This window comes from Neophocaena asiaeorientalis, unplaced genomic scaffold (genome assembly GCF_003031525.2).
Source record: "Neophocaena asiaeorientalis asiaeorientalis breed wild unplaced genomic scaffold, Neophocaena_asiaeorientalis_V1.1 scaffold155, whole genome shotgun sequence".
NCBI classification, from domain to species: Eukaryota; Metazoa; Chordata; class Mammalia; order Artiodactyla; family Phocoenidae; genus Neophocaena; species Neophocaena asiaeorientalis.
The window spans coordinates 2,755,213-2,775,996 of record NW_020173040.1 but is presented as its reverse complement, the minus strand read 5'-3'; the positions used below and the strand labels follow the sequence as shown (position 1 = coordinate 2,775,996).

General features: G+C 41.7%; 1 protein-coding gene and 1 non-coding gene across 2 annotated transcripts in view; both read left to right on the top strand.

Moving 5' to 3' along the window:
• The window catches only part of TARS3 (threonyl-tRNA synthetase 3), a 51,533-nt gene extending 31,611 nt beyond the window's left edge, over positions 1-19,922 (top strand). The window contains exons 12-19 of the mRNA XM_024742719.1: positions 85-247; positions 6,276-6,413; positions 8,560-8,637; positions 8,722-8,822; positions 14,936-15,040; positions 17,258-17,330; positions 17,963-18,077; positions 19,402-19,922. Of these exons, the coding sequence (XP_024598487.1) occupies positions 85-247; positions 6,276-6,413; positions 8,560-8,637; positions 8,722-8,822; positions 14,936-15,040; positions 17,258-17,330; positions 17,963-18,077; positions 19,402-19,550 (922 nt within the window). The 3' untranslated portion in view covers positions 19,551-19,922. The remainder of the gene's footprint in view (positions 1-84; positions 248-6,275; positions 6,414-8,559; positions 8,638-8,721; positions 8,823-14,935; positions 15,041-17,257; positions 17,331-17,962; positions 18,078-19,401) is intronic.
• Positions 2,071-2,143, top strand: TRNAE-CUC (transfer RNA glutamic acid (anticodon CUC)). The gene has a single exon. It is a non-coding gene; the product is annotated as a tRNA-Glu (tRNA).
• Positions 19,923-20,784: the final 862 nt, after the last annotated feature.

The following is a 20,784-nucleotide window of genomic DNA, read 5'->3' as shown; positions in this document are numbered from 1 at the left end:
TTAACTGTACCTTATTAACATCTAGATCATTACATAATCTTTTCCATGCTAAGGAAAAGCTGTGTGCCATTGTGTTTTTTCTAGTCTGATGTTTGCCCATCGTCCACGATCTTGGAGAGAAATGCCTATTAGATTTGCTGACTTCGGAGCTCTTCACAGGAATGAGCCGTCAGGAGCTTTGAGTGGCTTGACCCACGTCAGGCGCTTCCAGCAGGATGACGCTCACATCTTCTGCACTGTGGAGCAGGTAAACAGGGACACGGGGGAGGCGTGGTCAGCATAGGTCCGGTGTGCTACCTTGGACAGATCAATGAGTCTTTCAGAGTCGCTGTGAAATGTGTTGTTCAGTCTAGTCTCTGAGGGCCCATCAGCTCCAACATTTTGTGATTCTCTAATTTGGGTCATAGATCAGTAATCTCATGACATGAAAAAGTTTTTTTCAAACATAATTTATTTTATTATAAAGGAACATAATTCTCTGAAAATTTGAAGTTCTGTTTGATGCTATTTTAAAATTTTTAACAATCAGTCACTGACAGAAATCAAAAGTAAAGACAGTTTTATTATTATACATTGGAACATAAATCACATTGTTGTTTATCTATTTTATCTATCTGTAAAGTAGTGTGTGTCTGTTAATCCTAAACTCCTAATTTATTCTCCCCCTTCCCTTTCCCCTTTGGTAACCTATTTTCTATGTCTGTGAGTCTGTTTCTGTTTTGTAAATAAGTTCATTTGTATCATTTTTTAGATTCCACATATAAATGATATCATGATTTTTGTCTTTCTCTATCTGACTTAACTTCACTTAGTATGATAAACTCTAGGTTCATCCATGTTGCTGCAAATAGCAATATTTCCTTCTCTTTTATAGCTGGGTACTATTCTATTGTGTGTGTGTGTGTGTGTGTATATATACACACACACACACACACACACACACACCACATCATCTTTATCCATTCATCTGTCCATGGATACATATGTTGCTTACATGCCTTGGCTGTTGTAAATAGTGCTGCTGTGAACATTGGGGTGCATGTATTTTTTTGAATTAGAGTTTTCATCTTTTCTGGATATTTGTCCAGGAGTGGGATTGCTGAATCATATGGCAACTCTATTTTTAGCTTTTTAAGGAAGCTTCATACTGTTCTCCATAGTGACTGCACCAGTTTACATTCCTGCCAATGGTGTAGGAGGCTTCCATTTTCTCCACACCCTCTCTAGCACTTATTATTTTGTTGACTTCTTGATGATGGCCATTCTGACTGGTGTGAGGTGATACCTCATTGTAGTTTTGATTTTCATTTCTCTAATAATTAGTGATGTTGAGCATCTTTTCATGTGCCTGCTGGCCATCTGTATGTCTTCTTTGGAGAAATGTCTATTTAGGTCTTATGCCATTTTTTGACTGGGTTGTTTGTTTTTCTTGACATGAAATTTATTTTTTTTTTTTTAAGTTTCCTCCAATTTTATTAACTTAAGTACATTAAGTGGACTGTTTTAAGGGGGTTGGTGGAATTTTGGATGTGTTTGTTTTTCAGTATTGCCTAGAAGTTAGTGTTTACTTTTTCAGGTTTTCATGTTAATTCAAATTAAAATTGTCATGCAAAGGACCACTATCAAATGGTTTAACCTCATAGACAGTTATAGAACCCTCCAGTCAATAACAGCAGAGCACACATTCTTTGAGAGTGCACACAGAACGTTTACCAAGGTAGACCATATTCTGGGCCATAAAATGAGTCTCAATAAATTTAAAGGGATTCAATTCGTACCAAATATGTTTTCTGGCCACATGAAATTGAAGTAGAAATCAATAACAGAAAGCTATCTGGAAAATCTCCAGATATTTGGAAGGTGAATCCTACACTTCTAAATAACCCCTGTGTCAAATAAGAAATCAAAGGGAAATTAGAAAATATTGTCCAGTTAGCCCTTGAACAGCACAACAATATCAATACAAACCAAAGGCTGGTTCTCCTAGAAGATCAATAAAATTCATAAACCTTTAGGTTTTGTTGGAGAAAAAAGAGAAGATACTAATTAAAAACGTTAGGACTGGGGACTTCCCTGGTGGTCCAGTGGTTAGGATTCTGCACTCTCACTGCATGGGGCCCAGGTTTGATCCCTGGTCGGGGAACTAAGATCCCACAAGCTGCATGGCCCAGCCAAAAAAAAGGAAAGAAAAAGAAAAACAAATATCAGGACTGATAGAAGTGACATTACTACAGACCCTATAGATATTAAAAGGGTAATAAGGCAATATTATGAATAAGCTTATGCCAGTAAATTTGACAAATTAGATGAAATGGACAAATTCTTTGAAAACCACAAACTACCAAACTTTACTCAAGGAGAAATAGATAATCTGAGTAGCCCTGTGTTTATTAAAGAAATTGAATTAATAGTTAACAACATTTCCACAAAGAAAACTCCAGGCCCAGAAGGAATCACTAGTGAATTCTACCAAACACTTAAAGAAGAAATCATACCAATTCTACTCATCCCTGCCAGGCATTAACAGGGATCTCCCTGCACTCACCCCGTAATGTCAGTGGAGACTAAGTGGGAGCCTGGACTTCCACCCTCACCTGGAAGTCACAAGGTGCCTCTTCCACTTCCTGCTTGAGTGGAGAGACAAAACTTCTACCACCACTCCATGGTAATGAAGCCGTGCACCCTGGAGGTTGCTAAAGGCCACATGAGGAGCAGTACCAAGATACCCCTGCCTCTCCCAGCTGAGGTGTTATCAGAGGAAACCTACTAAGGTGCAGAACTCCTACTTACCCAGCAGTAATGAGGAGCCTCTGCCTCCCTTGCGGTCCCCAGTGGGAAACCCAGACATCTGCTCCTACTTTGCAATAACCAGGCAGTACTGCTCCCTCCCTGTTGGAGCAGAGTCAGTGGAAGCCAGCTAAAATGAAGAGTTTAAATAAAATCCAAAGTCTTATAACATAATATCCAAAATATCTAGATTTCAGAAATCAAAAATCAATCATCACGTCAAGAACAAGGAAAATCTCAACTTGAATGACAAAGGGCAGTGTAGGAGCACTGATGTGGACATGGCAGGGATATTAGAATTATCTGATGAGGATCTTAAAGAAGCCATCATAAAAATGCTTTAACAAGCAATTACAAGCACATTTAGAAAAAATGAAAAAATAGTCTCAGGAAATAGAAGATATAAAGAAGAACCAAATGGAAATTTTAGAACTGAAAAATGTAATAACCAAAATATTCAGTGGATGGATTCCTGAGCAGAATGGAGGAGACAGAAAAGAATCAGTGAACTTGAAGACACCAGTAGAAATGACACTATGTGAAAAACAGAAAAGAGACTGAAAGAAAAATGAACAGAACCTCAGAGACCAGTGGGACTATAACAGAATGCCTAATATTTATGTCACCAACGTTCTGGAATAGTTCTGGAAATAGTTCTGGAAATGTAGGGTGGAGGTGAAAAAGTACTCAAAGAGTTAATGGCTGAAAACTGGCCAAATTTGGCAAAAAACATAAGCTTACAGATTCAAGTAGCTGAGAAAGTCCACACAGGATAAACCCAATGAAATTCACACCAAGACACATTATAGCCAAACTTCTGAAAGCTAAAGAAAAAGAAAAAAATTTGAAAGCAGTGAGAAAGAAATGATACCTTACCATTAAGGAAAAAAATATTTTTTTAAAAAACAACAGTTTTCTTATCAAAAACAAAACAGAGGCCAGAAGGAAGCGGCACAGCATTTTCCAAATGCTGAAATAACTGTTAACCCAAAATTCTATATCCAGAAAAAATGTCTCTATGGAATGAAGGTGAAATCAAGACATTAGACCTACCTTAAAAGAATGGCTATAGGAATTTCTCTGAAGAGAAAGGAAATGATAAAAGGAAGAGTCTTGGAACGTTAGGAAGAAAGAAAGAACAACTGTAAAAGTAAAACATGGTTAAATACAATAAATATTCCTTTTCCTTTTCCTTCTTCTCAGACTTTTCAGAGTTGTGAAAAACTCACAGTTTTCTGAGTTGTGTTTGACAGTTGAAGCAAAAATTATATCACCACTGGGGAAACCTGAGTAAATGGTACAATGGTCTTATTTCTTACAAATGCATGTGAATCTCAAAAAGTTAAACTTTAAAAACTGGGCAAAAAGATTTGACCATTCAAATGGTCGAAGATACATATCTAAGGATATACACAGATGGCGAAGAAGGACATGAATAAGCGGTGCAAGGTGATCAGTCACTAAGGAGATGAAGATTGAAACCATAAGGAGTTGCCTCTACACCAACTAGAATGGGTAAGACGTAAAAGGCTGACTCTGACACATGTTGGCAGTGTGGAGGGGATGGACTTCTCACTCACTGGTTGTAGAAATGGAAGACGGCACAGTCACTTTGGAAACCAGTTTGGCAGTTTCTTAAAAAGTGAAGCAGAGACTTCCCTGGTGGCGCAGTGGTTAAGACTCCACGCTTCCAAAGCAGGGGACACGGGTTCGATCCCTGGTCAGGGAACTGTATCCCACATGCACGCCACAACTAAAGATCCCGCACACCCCAACGAAGATCACACATGCAGCAACGAAGATCCTGTGCGCCGCAACTAAGACCCAGCACAGCCAAATAAGTAAATAATTTTTGTCTTTAAAGCACAAACCTACCATATGTCCCAGCCATCTTACTACTCCTTTTCCTTTTCTAAGAGAAAAAGAAAGTACATGTCCATACGAAGACTTGTCCACACGTGTTCATAGCAACTTTATTTGAAAGAGCCGAAATATAGGAACAGCCCAATAACAGGTGAGTGTAAAAAGGAACAGTGGTATATCCATACAGTGGAAAACCACTCAGCAAGAAAAAAGAATGACCTATTGATGCACACAACAGTATGAATGAATCTTGAAATAATTCTACTGAGTGGAAAAAGCCAGACAGAAAAAAGAGCAAGGGCTGCATGATTCCACTGATGAAAATCCCAAAACCTAATCCCTGGTGACATGCAGATCCTTACTTGTCCCCTCTCTCTACGTCTCTGTTTTTGCTGCCCCATCTCGTCTGCATTTAGATGTGCTTGTCTTTCTCCCTGTTAAGGATGCTGTCTCTCAGCCTCACAGCCCTGGCCCTGCTTTTCTCACCCTGCGCTCTCTGGCATCGGTCCCTCTCCTAACCTCTGCTGCGTCTCAGCTGTCCCCCGTGAGCTCCAAGCCCTGCAGGGGCTGGGGGACGTGTCTGCTTGGCCATCACAAACACCCTCTCATTGACCAGGCCCAGCGTCGGCCCCTCTTCTGCCTTTCACACCACGTCCTCCTCTCAGCGATGCACCAGCACCCTCTCCATGGCCCAGGCCAGGAACCCAGGTGTCCTTTGGTTTTCACTTCTCATGTCTAGTTTATCACAAGCCCTATTCACTCTTCTTAAATATATTATTCTTGAATAAGTTCATTCATTCCTGAATTCCCAGCATCCAGCACAGTGCTGACAATGTAGGCAATTACTATCTGTTAGTGAACGAAAGGACAGGTATCCTGCAAATGCATCTGATTCCCTGCATTCCAGCCACTTCTGTTTCAAGCTGCCATCCTCTTGCTCCTGAAGGATCCCAACAGCTTCCTCATGGGCTGCTCTTCTCGTCTTGCCAGTCTTTTTCCCGTACTTCAAACAATCACATTGAACTGTGTTAGTCCCCTGCTGAAACCTCCACTGGTTCTCCATTGCTATCAGGCTAAAAAGTGCAGACATTACCCTGGCTTTGAAAGCACTGCATTTTCTCTGGCCCTGGCCTGCCTCTATCCTGACTGTCTGCCGTACTCCCTCTGTGCCGTCTGTCCCGTCACGTGCAGCTTCCCACAGCTCTCCTGCCCTGCCCCACTCCTCCATCCTATGGGTCTTCACCCTCAGTGTTTCCTCTGCTCCGGGAGCTCCTGCCCTGCCTCCGTGGAGAACACTTAACCTCTCCTCTGGCTGCAGCTTGGCCATCATTTCCTCTGGACAGCCGCCCTTCCTCCTGTGTGGCATTGTGCACGGAGAGGTACCCTCGCCTGGGTCTTCGCCCAGCCCTGCGCTGGACCATGGGGGCCTCCAGCAGCCTGTGTGCATTGGCACCTGGCGGGCGTCCCGTGAATATTCGAGTGAGGAAAAGACAACAACTCGAACAGTGCTACTGACTATAGTAAAAGCACGCTTTATTTCTATCTGACAAGAAGAATGTTTTTTAATGCCATAAATAGGTTTAAATTTGGTGTTATTTAAGGTTTTTCATTTGCTCTGATTTCAGATTGAAGAAGAAATAAAAGGGTGTTTGCAGTTTTTGCAATCCGTTTACTCAACATTTGGCTTCTCCTTTCAATTAAATTTGTCAACAAGACCTGAAAACTTTCTAGGGGAGGTTGAGATATGGGATGAAGCTGAAAAGGTAGGGAGAAACAAAGTGTTACCCTTCATTTTTGTGAATATGGAAAATACCTTGCATGAGGATGTGATGCTTTGCAATGGAAATTTAAAATTGGAAGTTCTGGGATAAACGTGCCCATTGTAGAATTTTGTTAATCCAGTTTTCTTCAAAACAATGATAAGAGCAGTACCTTATATTTGCTTCACACCTTAGTTTATATCAGGTTTTCATTTATACTCTTTTCAGTGCTGGTCACTAATAACCAATTTCATAAGTTTTTAAAGAAGTTATCTGGCTCCTTCTTCAGCAGCTCTGGTTTGGCCTCTGCCACTGGAACTGATGTAGGTCCATCAGCTCCTTGGAGCTGGATTAACCTCAAACCTCTCTTGGGGGCTTCCCTGGTGGCACAGTGTTTAAGAACCCGCCTGCCAGTGCAGGGGACATGCGTTCGAGCCCTGGTCCGGGAAGATCCCACATGCCACGGAGCAACTAAGCCCGTGCACCACAACTACTGAAGCCCACGCACCTAGAGCCCATGAGCCACAGCTACTGAAGCCCGTGCGCCTGGAGCCCGTGCTCCACAACAAGAGAAGCCACCACAATTAGAAGCCCACGCACCACAACGAAGAGTAGCTCCCGCTCACCACAGCTAGAGAAAGCCCGTGTGCAGCAACGAAGACCCAATGAAACAAATAAACTAATTAATTAAAAAAAAAAAAACCTCTCTTGGGTCCCACTTTCCCAGAGTTGCAGTGAGTCATTAGATCCTTAAGAACATTCCAGCCCCTCCCACATAAGCACAAGCAAACTGATGTGTCCGAAACCCAGCACGTCCCACAGTCTAGACCCTAGTGCTCTTGGGAGCCAGAGAGCTGGCATGCGTGGGGCAGGACAGACAGCAGGGAGAAGAGGTGCCGGGCAGTGTCCCCGGGCCAGTCTTGGGAGTGGCGGTTCCAGCACTGCCCAGATGTCCCCTCTCCCCAGACCTCGTGTCAACTGGAAGCTTTCTTGGCCTCGGCCCCTCCCATCAGGCCTTCCTATCCCGGTGTCCCCAGGGAGAGGACAGAGCAGTGGACGCAGTGACCTCTGCTGTATGCTCTTCCCCCAAACCTGGCCTTTCTTTTGCTTTTAATTCCCTGGGAGTCCCTACAATCGCTGTTACCTGCTATAGCAGGGCCTTGTTTTGTCTGAGAACATGGTTTCACAGTCTCTTCTCCCTTCAGAAACAAAGTCGGGGGAGGGCAGCTCCAGCTTGTGAAGTGCATCTGTGCAGGTGGCCTTCCCAGCCCTGAGCACAAGGGAATCCTCTGCAGGAGGGTTGGGTCCCTGAGGGACCCCCTGGGGTCTGGCCAGGAGCAGCTCCTGACCTGCTCTGACTAAGGCCCTGGAGGAGGCTTTCTGGGTGATGCTGGCCTGGCCCAGGACACCACCACTGCTTTCCTTCCCTGTCGGGCGCTTCACTCCCAAATGTCACCCCCCTCACGGCTCCAGTGCACTGGGGTGATGACAGGAGTCTGGCTGCTGTTCTGACATTCTTCTGGCCAGGGCCTTAGGGATGCCTGGGTGCTTCCCAGAGAAGCCATTTTCACAGGGAGTGGCCAGAAGACTCAAAGAGCCCTATCACTAATACTCGTGTGCACTCCCCGTCACCGTCAGTGTGGAGCGGCCTCACTGTGAGCTAACTTAGGTGACCTAACGTGGCTTAGTCTGGAGACCAGAGTGGGCCTCACGCTTCCACAGCCTCTGTGTCCCGAGGGGCCCTGCCCACCAGCTGCAGGCACAGAGGTGGGGGAGAAGCAAGAGAAAGTGCAAGGCCTGTCCCCCGGTCTTCTGAACACAGAGTGCAGGAGGAACAAGGCCCCAGCTTTCTTGCCTTTTATGGTGTGGAGGCGCCTCCTGAAAGGAGCTAGAGAGAGTAGGGCAGAGGGAGCCTGCACGGCGGAAGTGCCCAAAGTACCCCTCTATCACTTACCTGGAATTCAGTGGAACAGTTTAGTAAGTTATCTTTTTTCTCCCCCAATTAAAATGTGTATGTTTCTTGAGAGTAAGTACCATCTTAATTTTCTTTACGTAGTCTTTGCTCAGTAGTTTATTGAATGTAGAAGAGGTTCAATAAGTATACGGTGATTAAGTGTGAGTAATGTTCTCTTCTTATTAAAAAAAATAGCAACTACAGAATAGCTTGATGGAATTTGGGAAACCATGGAAGATGAACCCGGGAGATGGAGCATTTTATGGTCCTAAAGTAAGTAGGCCATATGCTTCAAAAAAAGTAAAATTTAACAGAAAAATAAAACCTGTCTCTAAGCAAACATCATTTAATTTACAGATTGATATAAAAATCAAGGATGCTATTGGCAGATACCATCAGTGTGCTACAATTCAGCTGGACTTCCAACTGCCTGTAAGATTTAATCTTACATATGTTAGGTGAGTGACTGAATGTGATAAATAATGTAGGACTCATATCTTAATTATTGTCATTTGAGCATTAGCAGTACAGAAACAAGTGTCAGTGAATGTCTGTCTGTGTACAAGAGACTCAGTATGTATTTGTTTACCTGCTTGTAATCTAGTTGGAGGTCAGCTTTAGTTTTCTGGTTAGAGCTATGAACAAAGGACGTGGAAACATGACCCAAACAGAGAAATCTCCCTGAGGCAGAGGGGGAGACTTCATAAAGGGCTGACCCTGGGTCTGTGTCTTACGGATGGTACTTACCAGGGAAAGCAGAGGAAAAAAGGCAGTTTCATCACTGCAAACCAACAACTCCATTAAAAATTTTTTTCTTAACTCACAGTAAAGTTGACTTTGTGTGTATATGTGTGTGTGTGTACAGTTCTGTAAGTTTTAAACATCGTATAGAGTGGTGTGCCCACCACCACGATTGTGATTCCATCAGGCAAGCAAATTCCTGTACTGTTCCTTTACAGTCACACTCTCCTCCCACCCCAGCCCTGGGCAGCCACTGACCTCCTCTCCATCACTTTCCCAGAATTCCACAGAACTGGGATCATACTGTATATCACCTTTTGAGGGTGGTTCTTCCTGTCAAGGGTGTGCATGGCATCAATGTGACTTGTCAGCAGTGATGTAACCTCCATCACTTGGTTAAAATAAAGTTTGCCAGATTTCCCCACTGCAGTTACTGTTATTCCCTTTCCATAATCTGTTTATTGGAATTGAGATTTTCCTGGTGATGAATATGCTGAGTAGGTTTGAATTGCATCCCAGACATTGTTAATATTATATTGTGAGATGCTGGGTCTTGTTTAAATCCTAAGGGGATTGTTGACTTTTTAGCAGTCATTCTGCCTGGGCAGGTTCAGGCTGTAATTTCTAACCCGCCTTCTGTGGTTCCAGTGTCAGCTCAGTTTTCTGAGCCTATACAGTCGGCCCTCTGTATCCATATCTGTATCTGTATCTGTGAAGCCCATGGATATGGCGGGCCGACTGGGCTCACTGTACCGGCCATTGTATATAAGGGATATGAGCATCTGTGGATCTTGGCCTCAGCGAGGCCTTCTGTCCTGTGTGCACCACGCAGGGACGAAGTCCCACAGTCCAATTCTCAAGCCTTTTATGTGCTGTTAGGGTTGGATCCAAGCATGTGCGATGAGAGGTGAGGCCAGCGAGCTCATACACCCCTTTATGGGGCAGCTCTTCTGCGCCCCCTGCTCTCTGTATTTCCCTGACACTTTTTGGTTCCCTGAAGTCCCTTTCTGTAGTCCTGTGGCCAGAACGCTGGGCTTTAGCTTCCCTGCTCCGCATGCTGTTTCCAGGGCTATCTGTGTCAGAGACCAGGCATCAGGAGGCCAGCCAGAGAGAGCACAGGGATTCACGTACGCTTGGGATCACAGCTGTTCGGGTCGGAGAGAAGGATCCCCTTCCTTGGAGTTTTAGGTGCCTGTTTAGTCTCTGTGCCACTGTGGGAATTCTGGGGGCTGGAGGAAGAGAGGAGAAAAAAGAAACAGAAGAAAACTCCAGGATGTCCCCCACCCCCACTTTTTCTGAAACTTAGCAGTTATTTTCTGGCTCTTGGCCAGAAAGTGAGGATTTCTCTTGAAGCTTTTCCTGTCTGCACCTGGTATGTATTCTTGCTTGTAGGCTGTCTTTGAGTCCAGGCCACACAAACTGGAAGACAAAATTACAAAAAACTAAGTGCAGTTTGGTGGCACTTCAGATTCTGGTCTTCTTCGGCAATCCCCCGGCACCAGTCACTCCTCCCAGCCCTCGGGGTGGCTGTTCTTCATGTTCTCTCCAGGGTCCACGTCTGCGTTCAGAGAGAGTCAGGTGTGGCATGCTTACTTCATTCTGCCTGGAAGCAGCTTCTTTTTAAAGACCATTCCACTGACTTGAATTAGACAAAATTCACAACATCATTTCTTTAAACTCTCCCCTTCTCACCATGTCCTGTTTTAGAGATGTGGTGTTGATTAGATAATGTGTTGAGATCTCTTTCACTCAAGATTATTCATTTAAAAAAATAATTTAAAAAGGAAAAATTATTGACATATTTTAAGTCTAATAATTTTTAATAGAATATTTTCCTAATAAGATTCTTATAATAAATGAACAACCACCAATTTCCCAGAGTGTAGGATTTTATGCAGTGATCTCAATTTATGTTCAACCAACAAAAATTTTATTTCGGATTCTCCAACTTGTGTTTTGATTAATGGTTATGGAGCTATACTGAGAGTTACATCCTGTGAGAAGGTAAAGAGCTGAAGAATAGTTGAAGTGTTCATACAGGGAGTTACATCAGGACATGAGAATAATAAAAATTCTCAAAGGTTAAAGGGGAAAGCACAGAACTTTCAAGAATAAATTCAGGCCTTTTGGAAAAGATGGTGTCTTAAGTTCATATTTGCAAAATCATCTTTCCCCAGTAACCTATCAAAATGAACAAAAGGAATTAGGGGTAGGGGGACTTTATGCAAAAATGACCCAACTAGTGCAACAAAATTTGAACACTACTAGCCATCCAAGGGGGATGTGGAGGAGCAGTAGATCAGGCAAGCCATCCACCCATCCATCCATCTACCCATCCACCCATGCATCCATCTACGCATCCACCCATGCATCCATCTACCCATCCACCCATGCATCCATCTACCCACCCACCCATCCACCCACCCATCCACCCATCCACCCACCCATCCATCCATCCATCCATCCATCCACCCATCCATCCACCCATCCACCCATCCACCCATCCATCTATCCATCCATCCATTATCCTAGGTGTTGTGTGGACAGTGGGGACTGGAAAGCAGAAGTGGAAGCAGTGGTCTGTAGGCCAGATAAGAGATGATGACAGAACGTGGTGGCAGTGATACATAGAGATGAGAAAAATGGAGGTATTTGGGGTATATTTTGGAGGTAGAACCAATGCGATCTGTTGTGGCTTAGATATGAAGGGAGAAGAGGGAAGGAGCAGCGAGGTCATCACCTTGATCAAGTAAGTTTTTTACACAAGAAAGCAGGGGTGGTTTTGGCCTTCCCTGGTGGTCCAGTGCTTAAGACTCCACACTCCCAATGCAGGGGGCCTGGGTTTGATCCCTGATCAGGGAACTAGATCCCGCATGCTGCAACTAAAGATTCCACATGCTGCCAGGAAGATCCCGCACACAGCAACCTCAGCTAAGACCTAGGTGCAGCCAAATAAATAAATATTAAAAAAAAAAAAAGAAAGCGGGGTAGTTTAACATTACGAAGCGTATTGTCACCCATTACCTTCAACAGCGCTGAAAGGCATTGGATAAAATGTAACATTCATCCCTGTGAGAGGAACAGAAATAAATTTTCCTATAATGGTAAGGAGTATTTATTAGAAAACAACAATAACATCTCTACTTAGTTGAGAAGAAGGTGACTAGCCTATTTGTACTCTTACTCACAGATGTTCTGGGATACGTAGACATATTGAAATAAAGAGCCAAATTTTCATTGTATGTAGATGCTAAGATATCTAGAAATTCAATAGAATCAGATGGAGAAAAATTAAAACTGATAATAAAGTAAGGTACCTAGCAATAAGGTCAAAATGCAAACATCAATTTGCTTTCATATATATTAGCGACAACCTGCTACGAAGTGTAATGGAAAAAAAATTTCAGAAACAGTAACAGCAACAATAACAAAAACCAAGCAGAGGGGCTTCCCCAGTGGTGCAGTGGTTAAGAATCCTCCTGCCAATGCAGGGGACACCAGTTCGAGCCCTGGCCTGGGAAGATCCCACATGCAGCAAAGCAGCTAATCATGTGTGCCACAACTATTGAGCCTGTGTGCCACAACTACTGAAGCCCATGTGCCTAGAGCCTGTGCTCCGCAACAAGAGAAGCCACCACAATGAGAAGCCTGCGCACCTCAATGAAGAGTAGCCCCTGCTCGCCACAGCTAGAGAAAGCCCGCACGCAGCAATGAAGATCCAACACAGCCAAAAATAAATAAGTAAAATAAATTAAAAAAACAAACAAGCAAAATGTCTAGGAATAAACTTAACAAGGAATATAAATATATAATATTTATTTGAAATATATACCATAAAACTTTATCAAAGGCAAAAAAAAAACAGTTGTTTAAATGAAGATTCACACCACTGTTGGACTGGGAAGAATCAATATTGTGAAGATACGAATTCTCTTCAAATGTATCTCTAAATCTAATGTAATTCCAACTAAATCCACGAGGATTGTTTGGGGGAACTTGTCATTAATTCTAATGTTTACCTGAAAGTATAGATGTGTAAGCATAGTTTAGGTCACTCTTTGCCCTTCTTAAGACTAGACCTGATTTTAATTCTTTTAAAATAAATGATGGGACAGAAATTTCTGGTACCCAGGGGCCTGTGAAAGGATCATGCTGCTTCTCTTTCATTCCCTACACAGGCAACATTACGCAACATTCAGGAATATACCATGCTGTTTCCAGTTTGTAGAATGAATTATTTCTTCATATATCTGAGCAGGACTGGACTCAGGCCCCCCAGCCCCGCCCCAAAGCTTCTGTAGGATCTGACAGAGGATTTGGCCTGCAGTCAGTCTGCCGTGGCTCTTAGCAGAAATGATTGGCAATGACGATGTCCAATGAAAACTCTTTTGAAGTGAGTTTAATGAATGAGTCTCTGTTTTTATTTGTCTGTTTGCCCTGTGTGTATATGTGTTTTATTAGTAAATAGCTGGTACAACGTTTAGATAAAAATTTGTCCTAAGAACTTTGTAAGCATCACATATTATTACATTTGTTGCAGTAATGTGAAATTTATCTTTCTGGGAAAAGTGTGCACAGATCTTGGAGTACCTGACTTTATTACAATTAACAGTTGTAATTTGCTTTTTACATCTTTTTCTGAAAGGGAGGAGAGAATTCTCAAATGTAAGGAGAATGTCATGAAGGTTTCAGGTCTGTAAACGGAATTTGACCAGTGGACTTCTGGAACAAGTATCAGGAACATATTGAAATATATCAGTAGTAGGGGGGCATAGTGTTTACAATATGGCAGTGTGTTTACAGTGGATGGTGTCAGGAATGGGTGCATTTGGACCAAACCAGGTTGGCTGTGAGTTGACATTTGCTGATGCTGAGAAAGGGTTATGTGGGATTTCATTATACTATTCTCTCTACTTTTGTATATGTTTTCAATATTCTCTAATAACTACTAACTAACTAAGGTTGGTAAATTTTTTGCCAGCCACCGTGGTCATACCATTAACCCAAACTAATAGAATACCAACATATTCTATTACAGAAACCCATTTTCTTTATTTTTGCAATGTCTTTGATAATTGTTCAATAAATTAGTGGTGAAGTAAGCCATAGTTCAAAATAAAGTTAATTTAAAAAATATGATTTGTAAGACTGTCTCTCAATTTGAGTAAACTGGTAGTTTCGAATAAAACTGGTAGTTTCGAATAATCAGTAGATTTGTAATAGAGATAGTGATCTAATATCACGTTGCTTTTTCCTAGATGATATATTTTACTTCCCTTTTGTTTATAAAAGATACCATAGGGCTTCCCTGGTGGCTCAGTGGTTAAGAATCCACCTGCCAATGCAGGGGACACGGGTTCAAGCCCTGGTCCGGGAAGATCCCACATGCCGCGGAGCAACTAAGCCTGTGCGCCACAACTACTGAAGCCTGCGCGCCTAGAGCTCATGCTCCGCAACAAGAGAAGCCACCACAATGAGAAGCCCGTGCACCGCAACGAAGAGTAGCCCCCACTCGCTGCAACTAGAGAAAGCCCACATGCAGCAACAAAGACCTAATGCAGCCAAAAATAAATAAATTTTAAAAATACTAAACTATTTAAAAAAATAAGAAACATAATGCAAAATCTCTTTAAAAAAATAAAAGATACCATAATTTGAAAGAAAAAAACCTTTATTTCTAATTAATGGCACATTTATGTTTAAAGATAATTTATGAGTAATCTATTGTTTTACCTAGTTTGGGAAAATACCTTTTAAATATAGGGTAAGAAGGTAAAGTTATTTATGAATCTTAAGAGAATAATTAAATGTATAATTTTCATTTTTTTAGTAAGGATGGGGATGATAAGAAGAACCCTGTGATCATTCATCGAGCCATTTTGGGGTCGGTGGAAAGAATGATAGCCATTCTCTCAGAAAACTATGGAGGAAAATGGTAAGTGATATGGAAAAGAAAAGCTATATGTCTACTGTTCTTAAAAATCATGTCTAAAAGATGAAATTAATATGAAAAAATTGGTGGCTCTTGCCTTATAATTAGCAAGTATCCAAACAGCAAATAAAAATTTTTGTGGCATCTGCCAGACCAGAAAACAAAACAAAGAAAACAAGGGCAGCGTGGCATAACACTATCATTTACCTTTTTGGGATCTCAGTAAAATTAAAGAGTAACCTTTTCACCTGTGTCAAACCCCTGAAAGATCTAGCCGCTGGAACATATATGGCCCACACTCTCAGGGCACCATCTCTAGCTGTACTGCCCTCCTTCCTTCGGCTATGCTGTTGACCTCACAGCCCCGTGACCACAGACTTAGGAGGAAACATGTAAGCCTGGTTCACACATGGCCCCAAAGCCAAAGAGAACCGCTGCAGTGGCATCCCCCTCCAGGGATGGAGGGGGAAGGTGAATGCCCTAAGTGCAGGCTTTTGAGTGGTACATCTGGTCACCCTCTGTGCCCGGAGGGAAAACTGGCCAGATGTGGGTTACATTGATGTGTGGGATCTGGTTATTGCTTTGGCCACAGGGTCAGAGACTTAAGAGATACTTAGGTTGGAAACCAGATGACAAGTAGATTTGGTATGTGGATGGTAGCTCAGAATGGGCCATGGGGATGGTATTGCCTGAGTCTGTGTCTGTCTCTTAGATTTTATTTGCAATCCTAGAGAAATATACTGAGGTGTCATGGGGATGTCCAATCTATTACAGGTACAGAGAATCCAAAACTGTAGATACGAATATGTGTGTGTGTGTGAATTAACGTGTTTATATTTCTCTCCCGTTGATTCTGTTGTAAATAGTTAACATAGTGAGAGATGGTGGGTCTTGCAAGAGAGCAGTAGAACTAGGGGATCAGGAGATGGTGTGGGTACACCTCCCTGTGGAGACACAGTACCACCCTCCACAGTTTACACAGCAAGCCTTTGGACACCTACCAAGTTGTGGTGGAAATCTCCCTGAGAAATAAAACTAGAAATGTTTAAAATGTGGCTCTCTTGAGTTGGTAGGGCTGAAGCAGGGGTGAGAACAGAGCTCAAAAAGATACATTTACTTTTCATTTTATAATCTGTATTTCATCATGTATATAATTACATTTGTCACATGTATTATTTTGCTTTTGTAATTTAAGAATAAGTATGTAAAAACATATATGCACGAAGTGCCATCTGGTAATAGTCCCCGTGCATTTCCTTCCACCTTCAAACTAAATATGCTGAAGAAAAAGGCAAACATTTCCCACATCAAACATTGCTTATACCCACCTTTCCATCTTTTAAAACATTTTCATTTTGAGATAACTGTAGAATCATTTACAAAGAGGTCCAGCACACCTTTTACCAGTTTTCCCCAATGGTAACATCTTGCAGAACTGTATACAACGTAACTGGGGAGTGACAATCCACCAACCTCATTCAGGTCTTGCATTTGTGCACACGTTGTAGATTTGTGTACCCGCCAGTCAAGGTACAGGACAGTTCCATTACTTATAAGGATCCCTCATGCTGCCATTTATTTTATGGCCACACACCTCCTACAGCATCCCTGTCACCATCCTCCGGCAGCCACTCACCTGGTCTCCATCTTCATAATTTTGTCATTTCCATAATGTTACATAAATGGAATCACAGCGTGCAGCCGTTGGAGACTGACTTTTTTCACTCCTTGGATGGAGTTGCCTTGAGATGCATCCGAGGCATCTCAAGTACCAGTTGTTGGCTCCCTTTCACTACTGATGGTGTTCTGTAGTGTGATGCCCAGTTTGAGCATTCACTCGCTGAAGGGCATATTGGATATTTCCAGTTTGGGGCTATTATACGTAAAGCTGCTATAAATGTTAGTGTGCAGGTTTTTGTGTGAACATGTTTCCATTTCTCTGGGATAAATACCCAGGAGAGTGGTTGCTGGGTTGTATGGTCAGTGATGTTTAGCCCTTTCATCTAGCTGCCAACCTGTTTTCCCTCCCTTTCCAACCAAAATGCCCAGTTTCCCCTGTTGTCTCCTCTATTGCCTTTTAATATAGTTTGCTTTATTTCCACACCCCTCTACTGAACCTGCTCTCTTGTGAAGTCTTACTTAAAAAGAAAAAAGAGTCTTTGGTTGTTTTTAAACCTTGTAATAAATGGTCATTTTAAAAATACGTATTATATTTTTCAGGCCTTTCTGGCTGTCTCCTCGTCAGGTAATGGTCATCCCGGTGGAGCCAACTTGTGAAAAATATGCACTTCAGGTAAAATTAGAGACATTTAAAGTACATAATCTTGGCATGTGGTCTGTGAACGTCATTGACTTGGAATGTTATTCGCACCTTAAAATATTGCATAACTAATACATTAATTTACCACCCCATGTTTTCAGTAAATGTTTTCAGTAACACCTGAGTCGTGTCTATGTAGCTGTATCAGAACTATTTTATTTCTTAATGTTTTTGAGAAATTGGTGTTTTAAAACATCTCATAGTTATTCTTTTCCTCGTGGCTCTATTAGGAAGAATACATATATTATCTGTTGTTGTGTAACAAATTACCCCAAAACTTGGCAGCTTAGAACAATAAGCATTTATTATCTCAGTTTCTGTGAGTCAGAATCTGGGACAACTTGGCCGGGGACTCTGGCTCGGGTGCCTGGTGAGGCTTCTCATAGGTCGAGGCAGGGGGAGTGACTCAGCACTTTAACCTCATCTCAGAAGTGGGGTGCCATCACTCTCCCTCCACTGTGGTCACAGAGACCAACCTGGTACAAGGTGGAGGGGACACACAAGGGTGTGAATACTGGGGGGTGGGACCCTGGGGGTCATCTTGGAGGCTGGCCACCGCATTACCATACACAATGTATTAATGAAAGTGTCTCATTCTCTTATAGGTATGCACTGAATTTTTTGAAGAAGGATTCATGGCTGATGTTGACTTAGAGCATAGTTGTACACTAAATAAGAAAATACGAAATGCACAGCTGGATCAGTATAATTTTATTTTGGGTAATCTAAATTTGTATATATTTTCCCCAAATGCTTGTTTTTTCACCTTAATTCCAAAAAACCCCAAAAAACAAAATAAAGAATATGGTATAACTGCTTGATTATGACAAATAGCTGTTGAATACTTATACACAAAGAAGAGTCTGTGATGTTCCTGGCTAGATACTTTTTGTTATTTGCCAGAAAAGAAGAGTTATGAAGTTTCACATGGATCCGGTGGTGTAGTATTACTAGGAAGAATTAATAACTCAAACCGACAGTGGAAAATGATCTTATCAGTAGAATTATACTCCGTATGTTTCAGTCATGTGATAGGCCTGAAATAATCTCCTTTGCTTTTCTGGTTTATTAGAAATCTTCAGGATTAAACTAATGACTAGGAGATGTTCCAAGTTTAAGATGATCAAAAGAAAAGAATTAAGTGAAAAAATAAAACGTCCTTGAGGAACATGAGTAATTAGATGCAGAATCTAAAATTTTGACTGTAAAAATGATTCAAAGTCAAGGGAAACTTATTTATATGCCTGCAGGCATGATATGGTTATGTCCTATATGTTGAAAGTTTCTGTAGAAGGCGAAATAAATATGCACAGGGCTGTCCTATGAGCAATTTGTCATCAAGTGTTTGTAGTAGGTACTGTGATGCTTCAGTCAGCCTTCTTGTGGTGACAGAAATTTCAAATTAGCTTAGACACGATGGAATGTATTGGAAGGGAGTTAGAGTATCTCGTGCCATGGAAGGTAGAATTAAGTAGCCAAATCATTAGAAAAGTATCTGGAAGGGGAACTCAACCCTTACCAGGACCATTTCTCCCCATTTCTGTTCCGTGTTTTGATCTGCTTCTTTATGCTTCTCTTGATCTACTTTATTCCCCTTACTTGCTGGCCAGTATCTTCCTTCCAGACAGCAAGAAACATGGCGGCAGAATTCTGCATCATCTCACAGTATGGGTCATTAGCGAGAACAAACCTTTTACATATATTCCAGAAAATTCTGTTGGCTGGTTGGGCACGTGTCTGGTGCCCGCCTCTTGATTCATCAAGTGTGCCAGGTGGAGTCAGGGGGTCTTTAGGAGCTCCCTCCTCCCACCTGTACCCCACGACCACCACAGGTGTTCTCAAAAATGGACAATAGAGAGATGGGATTAGAAGTCATTCCTTGTCTCAAGAAATTTACTCTTAAGAGGATGACCAAATGGACATTAGATTGATATTTGGTGATTAGTACTAAGAAGAAAACTTAATAAGACACATGCCATATGACTGCTGACTTAATATTTAGTAAATTGTTGATCGAAAATATATTTCCCTTTGTTTTCTACAGTGGTTGGAGAACAGGAAAAGACAAATAATGCCGTAAATGTTCGAACAAGAGACAACAAAATTCATGGAGAGATTTCAGTAACTTCTGCCATTGATAAATTGAAGAATCTCAAGAAATCACGTACCCTGAATGCTGAGGAAGAATTCTGAAGTCCTTTCCTTGTGCTCACATCTGTGTAACCTTGTTCTGAACCCTGAACATGCATTTTCCTTAATTACCATTCATACTTCTTCTGAGAACTTAGGACCCACTATCTGGTCCACTGATGGGCACAGTGAAAAGTGAGACGGGGAATGAGTGGCTGATATGCACAAAATCTGATTCACTAATGTGTCTGCGGACAATGAGAGGACAAGTGTGGGAAATTTTTAAATTTCCCAAATATCTTGAGAGACTTCAATGGGAAAATGTCATTCATCAAAGAGGGAAATACTAGGAAATGAGCATTATGAGATGTTACTGTTAAGAATTCTGATTTTCAAAAGATAAGTTTCAAATAAAAGTCTGCAAAGCTTTTTGAATATGGGGTGATATCTTATTTTCTAATAACATTATGCCTCAGGTATTTTTTAACTGAAGTTTTACTAAAGTTCGCACTGAAACTTTATTTTTCTTATTTTTGGCTACACCCCACAGCATGTGGAACTTCCCTTACCAGGGATCGAACCCATGCCCCCTGAAGTGGAAAAGTGGAGTCTTAACCTCCGGACCACTAGGGAGGTCCTGAAACTTTATTTTCAAAATCGGAATCAATTTAACTAACCAACAATCACAAAAGAAGAAGCTAGTACTAAATATTGGATTACTAACAAAGGATTCTGAACTCAAAGAAATTCAGTGTTGTGCAATCTTCTGTAGTTTCCACTATAGGATAAGAGTTGCCATTTTAATGCTTCTAAATGACAATTGAACCTTATTTATCTTTAGAAAAAATAAACTCTCAAATAAAATGTGTTATGTAGTGCTTCCAGGGTTTCACCTATAGGTTTATACCATAATAATTTGCTCCCCTAGAGTTAAATTACTCTTCTGATGGGATGACATTCCACTGATTTACAGACTCAAGTGGATTTCTGATTTTAACTGAGGAATACCTTACTGCTCAAAACAATTAAAATGGCTTTATGTCAGTAGTGAATTTAGCTACCAATCAAGCAGTATTTTTTGTGTTTATTTGGTTATGTGCTGTGGAATTCAAAATAAATTTAAGACCTGCTCTCTCTTCTGTACACGCTTATCATTTAGCTTCCTGAAGAGTTGGAAGACAAACCAGCAGGGCTGACCGTGAAGAACAGGACTGAACTGCACGGGTCCACTTACCCGTGGGTTTTTTTTTTTTTTTTTTGCGGTACGCGGGCCTCTCACTGCTGCGGCCTCTCCCAT